The sequence below is a fragment of the Salvia hispanica genome, chromosome 3 (assembly GCF_023119035.1).
Source record: "Salvia hispanica cultivar TCC Black 2014 chromosome 3, UniMelb_Shisp_WGS_1.0, whole genome shotgun sequence".
Classification (NCBI taxonomy): Eukaryota; Viridiplantae; Streptophyta; class Magnoliopsida; order Lamiales; family Lamiaceae; genus Salvia; species Salvia hispanica.
Window position 1 is genome coordinate 37,859,772 of NC_062967.1, and position 14,718 is coordinate 37,874,489.

The following is a 14,718-nucleotide window of genomic DNA, read 5'->3' on the forward strand; positions in this document are numbered from 1 at the left end:
GTCATTGATAAATTGCCACAAAAATTTTTATATTCACCACTTATTTTGCTTACTCCAAACCCAAATACGCTCCTACATTTAGGCCGAGAGGGAAGCTCAATATATTCACGAGTAATTGGATTGAGTACGAAAAGATTAATACCATGATTGTAAATCCATTCCACACCAAAATTAAAACATTAACTGTATCAATTACAGCACGAGGATGAGCAAAACTTGGATATTGATTGTGCGGGGGAGGCAAGCTGAATCGGAACAGTGTCTGAAAGGCCTCATCGTAGACTGCATACCCCGTGCCTTGATCCTGAACAAAAGCTAGGCCTAGTTTTGGAGTATACGATAACGTAAATTCACCCCATTTCCCTTGTATCAGATCGTACCATGATTTACATACGCATTGGTATCTTATGATGCTAATGACCGGGAGTCTTCTTAGGATCTCTCTCCATAGCTCTAGGGGTAGATACAAATTTTCCTTCATATTCATTCCTCGTTGGCAAATTAAGTCACCAACTAACAAATTCAACAAAAACGGTGTTTAGTAGGAAAAGTAGGAATTATAGATTAAGAATTAGAGTTACAAAGTTAAAACTATCTTTAGCTCATAGACAGGAACATAATTATACCACTAAGATTTGTGTTAGAATGATAATACCCACCATAAATATTGAGATATCCCAAATTCCCAACAAAATCGACCAGATTTCGTGATTTGATGAATAGTCACCAAAGACTTCATGGACCATGATTGACATTTTTTAATAATTATTGATACACGTCTGAAATCAATTAGCATAATTTGTAAGTAACTTATATTCTAGTCAAGAAACAAAATCACTTCAAAAGAAAGTAAATGAACAGAACATGTATATTTTTATATATGTGCATACGTCAAAACACACAAACAGGCCATAGGCATACGACTCTGCACACAAACAAAAATTGTAGAAAAATCTTAATTGCAATTTAAGAATTAGACAAAAGTTGGATGAACTGCATTTCAAAAGTGAAAGTGTGGAGTATAGAACAGAACCGTGAATAAATAGAGAATAGAAGAGAGAAAATTTTTGCGTATATTTTTTTTCCATATGTTTTATAATCCTCAGATTTGGAAAAAGAAAAACTTTCCTCTCTAATTAATTTCCTTGTTTTATTAAAATTCAAACAAACATTACTTTCCATGTCAAAATCCTGCCAAACAAACATGGTATAAGATTTGTGTTAAGAGTGATAATATCCACCATAAATAATGAGATATTCCAACAAAATCGACCATATTTTGTGATTTAAATAGTCACTTAAACCCACCATAAATAATGAGATATTCCGAAATTGACCATACTACGTGATTTTGAATTGGAAATTATTATGAACCATTAAAATAAAATATTCACCATATCCACCATATAATGAAATACTATATCCCGAAATCAAGCATATTACATGATTTGAAATTGGACATTAAATTCAATAATTTGCAAATGCAAAATTTAACTATTATTGAGCTAGAAAAAGATAATTCAGTTGATGAAAAGGGAATTTTGACATCTCGAAATAAACTTTAACTTTGGCCTTTTTTCTGTCCGAAAGTTTATTACTCTCTCTGTCGCACAATAGAAGTCACGTTTAGTGTGGGTAAGAGTTTTAATAAATGTAAAGAATAGTGAGTTAGATAAGTTAGTAGAATATGAGGTCCACTTTTTTATCTCGATTTTATAAATGTGAGTGAAATGAGTTAGTGGAATGTGAGACATATTTACGGAGGGGGTTAGCCGGAACACCAAATCCTCTATACAAATTGAAATACTAGTCATATAATATCTTAGTATTATTTTATATATGAAACATAACACCAAGTATAGTTTAATGCTAAAATCTATCAAGAATACTAAGATCTTCGGCAACGTGTCCCGAGAGCCGAGTACCTTGGATCTTGGCGATTGTTCTTCGGTGGTACTTGGGCATAGTCCGGGACTCTAGGAGCCATATGGCATAGAAAAACAGATAAAAATGCCCACAGTTTCTGCCTTCAAATTTTCAAACATCTCACATCCACCAGTCTTTATAATTGACGACAAAACACTCCAGGAACGTTGCACAATATAAGATAGAAACTGGAAAAATAATCTTCTTCTTTGAGGTAGACTCTCGAAGAACCATAGGCAATAACGTAAAATGAGTCCTTACGACACAACGAGCAATGAGCTACCCGAACTTCAAAACAACTCATATTTTCTTCAAATTTTTACCATATTGCATGCAGATCTTCTCCAATGCACCATTCTTAACCTCAAAGTTTATAAATAAATCCATGCAATGTATCTTAGAAATTGTTTGCTCGAGCTTTTTGTGATCGGTCCAACAAGCACTTTGATTAACTATTCAAACATTGAACCATGGCTACATCAAAACATGGTGCAATCATTCTAGCCATCAAGGTTATGGACATATTCATGTTTTACAAATATGTTGCATTTGAGAATAATGAATATTGAGCCCCCAGATTCATATTCTACTACTTGATAACATGTCAGGACTAGAGTTGTTTCACAATCATGGATCAAATTAATCATCTCAACTTGTGCAGTTGGATTTACTGTGATTGTACAGCCTGATTATTATGTGACCAATACTCCTTCACTAGCTGACCAAACAATGAACCTTCTCTCTTCATCAGCTTCATTGGTTCATCATACTCCACCAATTTCCCTGTTTATCAAATCAAAAAAATCAGTCATTTACAGATCCATGTCACACACTATGTCTTAGACACGAGACACTCACCATCGCTGATGGCGAGAACCATCGTTGAGTCCATCACCGTGGGGATTCTGTGAGCCACGGTGATCACCGTGCAATCTGCAAACTCAGTCCTTATAGTCTTCTGCAAGATTGTGTCGGTTGCATTGTCAATCGAAGCAGTTGCTTCGTCTAGTACCAGAACCTTGCTCCGTCTCAACAGCGCGCGTCCCAAACAGAACAGCTGACGCTGCCCCATACTCCAATTCGATCCATCTTCCACAACTGTGATCACATTTTTTTTTATCAACTACAACTCAATCCATTCATATATATTCAAGAAATGTTATTGAAGAATCAATTACCAGGTGCATTTAGCCCCTCTTCTTTTTCTTGAACAACCTCTTTGAGCTGACACTTCCCTAAAACCTTTAGTTTCAACCACTCATTAATAACACTACACTCAAATGTTCATAGATAATAAAAGACTAATTTCTTGAAATATTTACCTCCCATATTTCCATGTCACTATGCTGGCCTAATGGATCCAAATTGTATCTAACAGTGCCAGTGAAGAGAGTAGGGTCTTGAGGTATGATCCCAAAGTGAGACCTCAAGTCGTGAAGGCCGATTGTCGAGATATCAATTCCATCCACCACGATCCTCCCTCCCGCTGGCTCCACCAGACGGAAGAGGGCGCTGATGAGAGTAGTTTTCCCACTGCCAGTTCTACCAACAATGCCAATCTTATCTCCTCCCTCGAACGTGCAGCTGATCCCGCGTAAAACAAGTGGTGCATCTGCTCTATATCTGATCTGTTTAATCAAAACGCGGTTTAGAATCACACTGAGAGCTCAGAACTGAGGAAGAGGAAAAGGAAAGGTTACCTTTAGGTCATGAATCTCTACTCTACCCTCACTCGGCCAATTGGTCGGGGGTCGGCTCTCTTCTACCACCTCCTGTGCCTCACTAGGTATGTGCATATACTGGTCGAGCCGCTCCACAGAAATGATGTAGTTCGACAACATACACTGGTTGTTAATGGAGAACACGAGGGACATATTTAGTGAGAGACCATATGACAAAGCCATTCCAATGAATCCTGCAACGACAAATGAAGGTCATGTAAGAAAAAGAAACGAAAGATGAAACGAAAACCACGATGTATTAGTACTATCACACACCGGAGCTGAAAGTTCCGGTAGGTAGTAAAACCATACAAAGCCCTGCAAAGGAGAGAACTGTTGCACTAAGGATTTCCAGCCTCTGAATCAGCCACTCGTTCGCGGAAAAGTAGTTGAAGTAAGGACTGCCATTTGTGTCGATCAGTTCAAGATTCTTTGCAAAGAACCGGTCTTCCTCGTTGAAAGCTCGTATAGTGGTGACCCCAGCTACAGATTCAGCAAGATGGTTAGCTACAAGAGATTTTGTCGTCCCGTTGATCCTCATCAGCTCTTTAGCCGAGCAGTAGTAGTAGCTCTGTAGATATAGAAATCCGTATCAGACTAATCGTGTAAACGTTGGCAACACCTATAAAATCAGCATTCATGGCGAATAAAACGGAAAAGATACCTGTAGTCGAATAGCAAGAATGATCATTGGTATGGAAACAAACAAAACTTGCCATGTTATAATGGCTAAAACAGCAAGGTTAGCATAACAATTCGTAGTCGATCCAACCGTGAATATGAAGTTGAAGGGGAGATCAAGATCAACTATACTCATATCAGCAGAGACCTGTGCCAAAACAATCATGTACACATATTTAGTTTAACAGATATCATGTGAAAAGATTGAGATTCAGCTTTGAAATTTACCCGGCTCAGTATTCGTCCCAAAGGCGTAGAGTCATAAAACGCCATTGGTGCACGGAACAAAGATATCAGCAGTTGTGAAAACAATGCTTGTGACGACTGCAGACCCATGACAACGGTAGCTAGAGTTCTACCAAGGAGAATCACTGTTGAGACGAATCCGATCAGCAAGTATACGAGGATCAATCTCAAGCTGTCAAAATTTGGATCATCAACATTTGCTGCCATCCATGAGTTTTGCAGTATTTGACCAACGACAAACGATAAATGACAGAGAGCAGCCACGCCAAACGTCAAGAATCCCTTGTTCTGCTTTAGATACAGGAGATACGGCTTGAATCCAGTATCTCCGACCTCCCTCTCTTCTTTCTTTATCAACTGATCAACCCCAGCCGCTGGCGCCTTCTGCTCAGTGTAACTCCTACGAATCTCTCTTGAGGAAGCATCACTCGTTCGCCTCTCAGTCAGCTCGGAGAGCCCTTCAGCACCAGCAGTTTCTCTGTGAGCATGGATAAGATCCTGAAACTCTTTGCTCGATTCCAGCAGCTGAGAATACGGAGCAGCACACAAAATCTCCCCATCCGACATCAACTGTCAAAGAAAGTGAAAACTTCATGAAAACCGAACTCTCAAAATCTCTGCCCAAAATGAATCTCTTTGCCAAAACTCACCAAAACAGAATCAAATGCTGGAAGAAAATCGACTTGATGAGTCACGAGTAAAACTGTCTTCCCCGAGAGGGCGCCCACGATGTATTCCTGTCCATTCGAAATCAGCGTGTTACTACTTAACAGTCGCGAAAGTTACAACATGAAATAAGTAGATACACTCACGTTAAACAGGCTCGTGGCAGTGTGTGCATCAACAGCGCTGAAGGGGTCGTCCAGGAGATAAACATCGGCATTCTTGTAGAGAGCACGAGCAAGCTGGATCCTCTGTTTCTGCCCACCACTGAGGTTAATACCTCTCTCCCCTATCTCAGTGAGATCACCATAAGGCAGCAGCTCAAGATCCTTCACGAGCGAACATCTCTCCAACGTATCTTGATATCTCTTGCTGTCCATGGCTGACCCGAAAAGAATGTTCTCTCGGATACTCCCCGTCTGTATCCATGCTGATTGTGAGACATAGGCAATGGATCCTTGTACTTGAACCTGAAAACATGAGAGCAATGTGTGTTAAAACAGAATTAGTCAAGCCGAAAACAAGCATTCGTGTCTAGTAACTTACCGTTCCTCGGGTTATTGGAACCTCGCGAAGAACTGCAGCGAGAAGGGTGGACTTGCCGGAGCCCACTTCTCCACATATAGCAATCTTTTCACCTTGTTTAACTTCCAAGTTGATGTTACGAAGCGTTGGCTTCAAAGGATCCTCATCCCACGACAGATCAGCCGATTTGAAACAAACACTGGAAACCTCACCATTAGCTCGAGACTTAGCCCGGACATTCGCAGCTTCCAGCTCAGGTGCCTCTAGAAACTTCACTAGCCTGGCAAATGCGACGTTAGCTTGGATGAACACCGCAAGAACATCAGGGATCGTTCTGATGGGATCCTGAACGAGGCGCAGCGTTGCCACAAATGTGAAGACATTGCTAGAAGACAACGGGACGCCAAGGACATAGCATGCACCAAAGGTAGCTGCAGAGACTAAAACAGGAGAAGACCAGAAAAGGTAGGAATTGTATGCTTTACGCAGCTGAACAGCTGTCAGGCATTTTTCTTCGATCTTTCTCAGATTCTCTACGACGTGCCTGAAATGAGTCTCCCACGCGTATAGCTTCAGCACCTTCATATTCACTAGAGCCTCGCTCATGGCCTTCAACCTCCCGTCCTGCGCCACCATCATCCTCGACTGGAACTTATGCTGCAATTTTGCAAGAGGCATGTTGCACAGAACAGATAGAAGGATGACAACTATAGACGCGAATGTTGCTAGTCCAACAGCATCGAAGAGGATGATGACTGCGAGGCAGAGCTGGAGAGACGTGGTCCATATCTGATGGAACCAGAAAGGGAACTCTCCAATTCTGTAAGCATCAACCGTTACATAGCTCATTATCTCACCGCTGGAATGAGTCAGCCGAGCAGCGTTGGATAGTTTTAATTGTTTCTGATAGACAGCTGCAGTGAGTAACGATCTCAGCTTAAGACCGACTAGCCTGGATTTAAAGTACCACTGTCGTTGCGCTAAAGTTTCAGTCGTCTTAGTTAAGAAAAGTGCTGCAACCAGCACGTATTTCTCGTACTCGGATTTAGCATTGCCTTCTGCAACGTTGATGAAGGCTTTGAGGAGCACAGGACCAAGAGAGAGCGCGACCACCTTCAAGCACGCATACAACCCCGACACAATGATCTCTTTCCAATGGCACAGCAGAATGATCTTCAAGATGGAGGGAGGGGCGGAGCGACTAGACTCTTTCTGCTTGTTGTATATCTCCGAAAAAAGCAAGTAGCACGACTCTGCCCGGTCATCCTCACGAAGCTTGGGCATATCTTCATCCTCGAGCGTCTTCTCCTTCCCTCTCTTCATCAATGGATTCAGCCACCAAAAGGTAAGCTTGTTCAAGAAACTAGCTTCTGCAAAGGGCGTCACGTCTCCACGAGATGATGTTTTACCGCTGCCATTGGCAACAACACCGAGCAACGGATCACTAACACCATTCTCGCCATCATCATCATCCTCTTGATAGCGGTAACCTTTGTACACGCACAAGATCAACATACTCGATCCAACAAATGATAAAATGTCTAAAATGATCTTAACTGACATCTCTTTACGAAGAATGGCAGTGAAAACCGATATTCCACATGTGATTGCAGCGAAGAGGAAAGCAAGACCGGATAACAGCCTCAACGGAGTTCTTGAAAAACGATGCCCCCTGAGGCTAATGGCTAACCCCAGCAGCAGCCATACTAATCCATGGAACAAGTATAGCACCCACCAATGCAGGGGTAAAACAGAATCCGATTTTCGCAACTTCTCTTCCAAAATCCAGACTCCAAAACACAGATAGGCCAATCCTAGAAAACCATTATAAACTGCTGATGCTAGCTGCAAATTTGACCGAAAAGATGCAGCCACACGCGAGGATTTGATCGGTCTCTTGAAAAACACGGTGAAGCAGAACATCACCAGGAGCAAAACATCAAAACAGATTATCAAGACATGGTTGCTGCAGGAAGAAGGTTGTGTCACAAAACTCAAATCTGCACTACAAGATACTCCGGTTTGGTCTCCTCCTCTGCCTGCACAGTCGTTTTCGCCACAAAACACTCTCCACAGACTCCCCATCTCTCCCCCTTCCTATTCACACCAAATGGCTAATGCACATCAGCAAAATTGCTAATTTTCACTTGATCACCAACTAAGGTTAACACTATACACTAAACATCAACTATTACAATCTCAGACAAGGCAAGAAAAGATGAATTGAGTGAGGATCTCCTTACAAACATACAGCTGTATCATTAATTAAAGCAAGGGAGAGAGATTTAATGCTCACAACAAACACAAATGAACAAAGGAGAGGGGAAAGTAAATAAACAAAGACCTTAAAGAAGTGTAAATCATCCAATGCTTGTCAATGAACAGTCTCAAATGAAGACATGCATATTAATTAATAGTACATATACATCATAAATGTGTGAATCATGACCGTTTCCATGTTTCAACGCATATGCTTAAAAAGGGAAAGGGCAGCCGCTGACAAAGGAATCTGTAACAAACAAGTGATGAATGTGTGTATAGCATTAAATATTAGTATTATAGTATATCAAAAAACAGAAGAAAGGGAATAAAAAAAGATGAATAAAGAGGCAGAGATAATGGGATGCAGAGACTAACCAGACAGATCCCAGCGGCTTCGGAGGTGTATAGCAACTCCTCCCGAGAAGGGAGGAATATTTATATATTTATATATATGAATGAATGTTGGTTTCACATAAGAAAGCAATAAAATTTCAAGATTCTGCTAATTCAAAATCAGGGGGAGTGGTATTGAGTGGAGTATGTTATATATATGTGTGTGTGATTAAGAAGGGCGTCATTGCTCACGTCTCTCACCGCTCGACAAGTGTTGCCTGCCTTTTTGATTTTGATGATAATAAACAAGATAAATTTCGAATATACTAATGCAAAAAAACGAAATTTCCTTGGATTGTTTCATTTTCAGCAGTTTCCGTAATATATGCAAACTCTGTTGAGAGTATAGCAAAAAAATGAATCTTTGCCGAGTGAAGAGAAAACGTGTTATCATTAGATATTTAATAGTAGTAATGACTAAGAGAAGACGTACTACTATGTTACGATTTCTGTGTAATTTCGGAGAAAATACAGTATTGATAAAATTCGGAAAATCACCAGATATTGAATATTTTTTTCGTGGCAAATAACAACAAAAAAGAGGAGAAAATGCAAAATTTGCTCTCTAACTATAGTTGTCGCAATACTGTTTAATTTGGGGTTCGTTTTAAATTTTAATTGCTAATTGCCTTAACTTCGTTATCTAAATCGACCTCGTCTGCATATGTATTAATGTATCTGAATTCCTTATAAATCTATATTCGGGAAAATAGTACAAAAGTATAGAGTCGAAAAATAATGTGTTCAGAAATAATAATTTTAAAATTGTTTTGGAAAATAGGACAATGCATGCTTCAATTTCAACGGATCCCACAATTAATAATTAATTATTTAATTTTATTCTTATTTAATAATTCTATATATGAATGAAGTAAGATCGGCGGTCACAAACTATAGTAGTATTATTTTATTTATATTTAATCCAAATGTAAGATCGGTGAAACTGTATACCCCTCGTCCGTGATATAATATGCATTATGTTTATCATTTCAATAACTAAAAATCTGAAAAAACCCACTTTTAAATAAATGGGCCCACTCTAATCTATAGATTTGTAATGGCGTCATTGCTCACGTCTCTCACTCTTCATTGAGTTATGAATAGTGTCTTGTCGATCTCGAGTTTAATTAGAGATTCATCTCGGGAGTGCTGTTATTCCATTTTAGTCCGTCCGCAAATAAAAGTCTCGATTCATTTTTATTATAAATGATAATAGGGTCTCATCTTCATGTAACTCATTTCACTTATATTTTATTTAAAAATAATATATACAAGTGAAATCATTATTCCACTAATGTTTTTCATCCACTTTTCTTAACATTTCTTAAAACTCGTACCATCAAGGAATGAGATTCCTAACGGCGGATGGAGTGAGTACGTATAAAACTGTAATTATTTATTTATAGCGTAATCTCTAACAACACTAAATGATGAGTAGCAGACTTAATCACCTACGATTTCAGCTAACATTATTTCAATCTTTTTTCCTCTCTCTTCTAGTTTTATCAATTCTACTTTAAAATATATAGATCTATTAATAAAACTATTAATAGTGATACGTGGTAGTTTAATTTCCAATAGAGAAATTGATATCACCTGATTTAGTTAAGAATTAAAGTACTAGTAATAAATTTCATCCAAACAAAGACAAACATGCTCGCCAACACATGCACGGTTGTTGATACTTGCTACTATAAAATATTGAAATAAATGTGTTCTAAAATTGGAGGAGTAGTATGAAAGTAGTGATAGGAACTTCATTTTTTTGTGAAAATTAGAGTCCAAGTTCACAGATCCGAGTCGATGTATTAAAGTAAGAGAGAGTAAAGTAAAAGAGAGTGAATAAAGTAGAGATAAAAGTGTTTTCATTTTAAGTAATGGGTCATCTTAGTTGGGACAAACTAAAAAGAAAAGTGGGTCATCTTCAATGGGACGAAGGGAGTACTGAGAAATCAATTGCTATCCAAGAATCTATTTTCGAATGTCTCAATTATCATACAATTAATTTCTTTCCTTTTCTTGCTCTCCTAATCTCACGACGTTATTTCTTTTCTAAAAGTGAGGTAGGCACTATTTGACTATTTCTTTCAAACAATAATGAAATCATTCAAATACTCATCACTGTAGCTCTGGTGCCATATAATCCAATTACAAAGGACAAGTAATTTGATCTCTCATTCATTGTACGTTTCAATTTCATGATTAATGGTAAAAGATAGACTAATTATTGCTTCAACTATCTTTTCTTTGTGAATGGTGTCAAACTCTCCTTTACTTTAAAATGTTTCTGCTTTGTTTGATTGTTACTCGTTGATCTTGGTTTGTTTGTGCACATTTGTATGATGAGTTGTAGGTGACTTGCTATTTTAAGCCGTGATTTTAGTTAAATTTATTTTTATTCTGACAGTTTTTTAAATATATATTTTTTTAAATTCCAAAATAGTTTTACTACTACTATTTATATAACAATTTTCAATTAAATGAGTGTAAGATACCAGGGAACACTTAAATAGTGGAGTAAATATTTTTTCTTAATAGGATTACGCAAGCACATTTTAGTTTGACCAAAATAATTTCAGTCAACTGATAAAAGACCCCTTATCTTCTTTAGAATTGGTTAAAATCTAAAAAGATTGGTGTTGTTTTAAGGGAAGACTCTTTTTGTTTTAGTTATTAATTAGTAGGATCTTTCGTAAACAATTAAAACTAAACATCAAAGTTCAAATTGGTTACTCCAAATTTATGTTTCAAAAATCTGAAAAACAATCTGAATGAACTTCTTCTATGTATGTCATTAATTTTGTGGAAACAATATAGTGCAATGAGTCAGTGGTGATATTGAATGGTAATAATAGCGACAGATTAAAACGTACGTTTTTAACGTTATTCGTAAAGTTAGATTCCTCATCAAAGCATACCCACAAAGTTTTTAAGAGATGATAATTGTATATTTAATTTAATCCAAGCTTTTGTTTATGACTCATCGTTTCCATGTGTTGTGATTGTGAATTTCTCTTCCCCAACTTTTTGCACTGAAATTTAGATATACATCGATGGATGAAACTCCCAAGAAGCTACCGACAAGTGCTTAGTACTTCCTCCGTTTATTCAAGATGACTACTTTTTCTTTTTTTATTTATTCCAATCAAGATGATCATTTTCCTATTTTGGAAATAGCATCCTCTCTCCTCTCTTATTATTAAAATATTCAACTATCTTTTCTCTCTCTACTTTATTCCACCTAACAACTCTTCCTAAAATCTTGTGCACTCAAAAATGTGGTCATCTTGAGTGGGACGGAGAAAGTATAACAAATTTAAATTCTCGATATTTACATACTACTTCATTCATCCGTCATTCGGAGTCTCATTTTTTAGCGGCACGGATTTTTAAGAAATGTTAAGAAAAGTGTGGAAAAAAATTTGTGGAATTGGGATCCCACATGCATATATTAGTTTGAGATGAAATGTGAGTGGAATGAGTTAATGAAGGTAGGACCTTATTACCATCTATGGTAAAAGTTAACCGGAACTCCTATTCTCGGACGAACTAAAATGGAAAAACGAGACTTCTATTCGCGGACGGAGGAAGTAGTACTTTAGAGTGTTCAACAATAGGTGGCACCGCCACACCCAAAAAAAAATTGTCCAGCCACTTCACAGCTACGCTTCACATTTTTTTAATTGTTTGTATATTTTAATTGGACTATAACAAAATTAATTGGAAAAATAAATTGAATGGAATGGAATGAAAAAAATAAATTGAAAATAGATATTTTATAGATAAAAATAAAAAATAATAAAAAATACGGCGGTTGCGTGGCTCGTAGTAGACTGTTGCGGCATCGCCGCCTGCCACCCGCCTCCACCAGATACCCGACTGTTCCACCTCTGCTGCGGTGCAGTTGTACTACACGGCAGCCGCTGCGCCACAACGGCTGTATTGTGGATATTCTTATAACGAGTTTTGTGTTTGTTTGTGAAACTATTATTTTGTGATTTTATAGATGGTCAAGTATGGAATATGTGCTGCTTTAAAATTTTGGATTGAATGAATGTTTTTTCATATATATGGTTTTTTCTAAACTACTTTTATACCGCTACTATATATGCTAGCTTGTGAATTCATTAGCTTGTCAATTCGTGACTATAAATGTAACTCAGTAATATTAAAAAAGTCGTTTATCAAAACTCAAAATTGAGTAGGGGCACGGGTCAGATTGTAATTTTGTGTTGTCAATTTCATCGTTACATATCCTATTAATAGTTATGTTTCATCAAGTAGAATCTAGCTACATCATACATTCCAAACGACTAATGCAAAACCTAAACGTATCTTTTATATTTTTACACATGAGAGATTAATCGCATAGGTGTGCAACATTGGCACCCCACTTGCAAAGCAACACTATTTTAAAACTGAAAAAAAGTGTCTTTACACAATAGAGTAGCATAGGGTGATTTCATGAGAACAATATAATAGGTTCATATTTAGATCTATCTTCGTAATGTAATTAATTATTGTATTAACACCTACAATAATACTAACATAAATCTTTGTTTCACGTGTCGGTATGGTGTATCGAGATGATACTGTAGTGAATAATCATATTCATACATAATTTTTTACACTTCAGAAATTTTACTTACAGAGAGTTAATAATGACTCTTCATTAATATCTTCATGGATGTGGTACTACACACAACATAACTTTGGATAGAATTGCAGGACAAAATTCATAATCTTATATTTAAATTAATGTTTTATAGTAGTACAGTTTTATCCTTTACTTTTCCAAAAGAATTCAAGCTCTTCAATAATGTTTTGTAAAAACTAACAGCATTTTAATAAATTAGTAAGTACTGCGTTTATCCTATGTACAGAAACTATCATTTCAGTTTTCAACCAGCTATTTTCTTTTTTTCTACGATTTAATCTTCACTTATCTCATATTGTCAAAGCAACCGAACCACACCTAATTGGATAAGAAATCTCTTACCAAATACTTTGTCCAATAATATGGGTCTCATTTTATTTTTCTGGTCCATCCATCAAATGTTACTATAAATGGCAGACTGGCATCATTCCATTAACCTTTACAATTCACATTTCTTCACATCTTTTTAATTCATGCCGACCACATGTAGAATCACTGGTGGATCTATTGGGACGTAAAATTATCATATCTGTCCCCTACGTTTCCCTCCAATGTCACCCTGAACACTCAAGAACACTCATACACTCATACACTCAAAAGTTTTGGTGCACATTTTTCGTCTATGTACACCGATATCACTACTCACTCTATATGCAGGAAGGACCGCAAGAGCACCTTGAACGTTTCAAACATTTTGGGATCAGAAATATTCTCAACTTTTTTCATATCAAACACTTGCACATCAATTTGTCACAAATTGTAAATATGGCCGGGGACCCTAAATCCACAGTTTGTATCCACTTACATTTGTCTCGCGTTTGATGAATGCATATGCATGTAAAATATTAAATATTAATAAATCTGACATATAATTCACCAAAGTAGATTTACTTTTATAAAGTTTTAAGTGCATTATTTTGCACAAAAGCGAAAAATTTGATCACTTTTCAAATAATTCAGCTTTCTAGTCTTCCTTTATTCTGTTTGTGGTTGAAAACAAATTTTATCTTCTCTTATTATCAAAAGAACATAACTTCATTACTAGATATAGATTTGAAACCTAATTCAGCACCAAACTAGTACTAACTCAGAATTATGTGATACTCTGATAAGGATTTTATTTGGGGAAAGATTGAGAAACTTTTGTGGCCTGTGATAAGGTGAGAGATAAGAGAGAATTAATGTTAGAAAAAATACATATCTATGCTAGTATTATTTAAAGCTACAATAAGATATCCAAAAAAATAAATAAATCAAATCCTAACATGGAAACAAATCATAAAAATAAGGTTAAATTAGTATTTAGATTTTCTGCTCACTTCTTAAACAAAATAAATAAATGAGCTGTCGATGAAAGTACCAATAATAGTTTTAGATCGGAATGGTCATTAATCGGCCGTTAACCCCAGAAACTCAATGGCCGGTCGTTAAAATCCGTCGTTAGTCAAGATGTTTTCGACAAGTCATGAGCTAACAAATATAAATGATAATAGTACATTGATTAATTAAAAAGATGCACATTTTCTTCAATAAAAACATTTTTTTCAAAAATAACATTTTTCAAAGATGAAATTATGTGATAATTGGAAACGCTTAGCTCATTGCATTGCATCATTGCATGTTCCACGCCAAAGAATATTTTTG

General features: G+C 36.8%; 1 protein-coding gene across 2 annotated transcripts; it reads right to left on the minus strand.

The window, feature by feature from the left end:
• Nucleotides 1-2,401: 2,401 nt before the first annotated feature.
• LOC125216620 (ABC transporter C family member 10) lies at nucleotides 2,402-8,552 on the minus strand. Of its 2 annotated transcripts, XM_048118374.1 has the most exons (13): nucleotides 8,400-8,536; nucleotides 8,107-8,271; nucleotides 5,784-7,859; nucleotides 5,387-5,707; nucleotides 5,225-5,311; nucleotides 4,557-5,144; nucleotides 4,312-4,476; nucleotides 3,924-4,218; nucleotides 3,627-3,841; nucleotides 3,249-3,554; nucleotides 3,105-3,168; nucleotides 2,785-3,024; nucleotides 2,402-2,709 (listed from the first exon to the last, which is right to left on the minus strand). In XM_048118374.1, the coding sequence occupies exons 3-13, from the start codon at nucleotides 7,845-7,847 to the stop codon at nucleotides 2,594-2,596; spliced, it is 4,461 nt and encodes a 1,486-aa protein (XP_047974331.1). In that variant the 5' UTR covers nucleotides 7,848-7,859; nucleotides 8,107-8,271; nucleotides 8,400-8,536; the 3' UTR covers nucleotides 2,402-2,593. The 2 variants fall into 2 exon arrangements, with proteins under 2 accessions (XP_047974331.1, XP_047974329.1); XM_048118372.1 differs by lacking the exon at nucleotides 8,107-8,271 and having other exon boundaries at nucleotides 8,400-8,552.
• Nucleotides 8,553-14,718: the final 6,166 nt, after the last annotated feature.

What these genes read in the sequence shown, in the direction of transcription:
- LOC125216620 (XM_048118372.1), bottom strand. Translation starts at nt 7,847, where the DNA reads ATGGGGAGTCTGTGGAGAGTGTTTTGTGGCGAAAACGACTGTGCAGGC. An exon ending in TTCTTGCTATTCGACTACAG is followed by an intron (nt 4,219 to 4,311) that starts GTATCTTTTCCG and finishes CTATATCTACAG; the next exon opens with AGCTACTACTACTGCTCGGC. An exon ending in AGAGGGGCTAAATGCACCTG is followed by an intron (nt 3,025 to 3,104) that starts GTAATTGATTCT and finishes ATGTGATCACAG; the next exon opens with TTGTGGAAGATGGATCGAAT.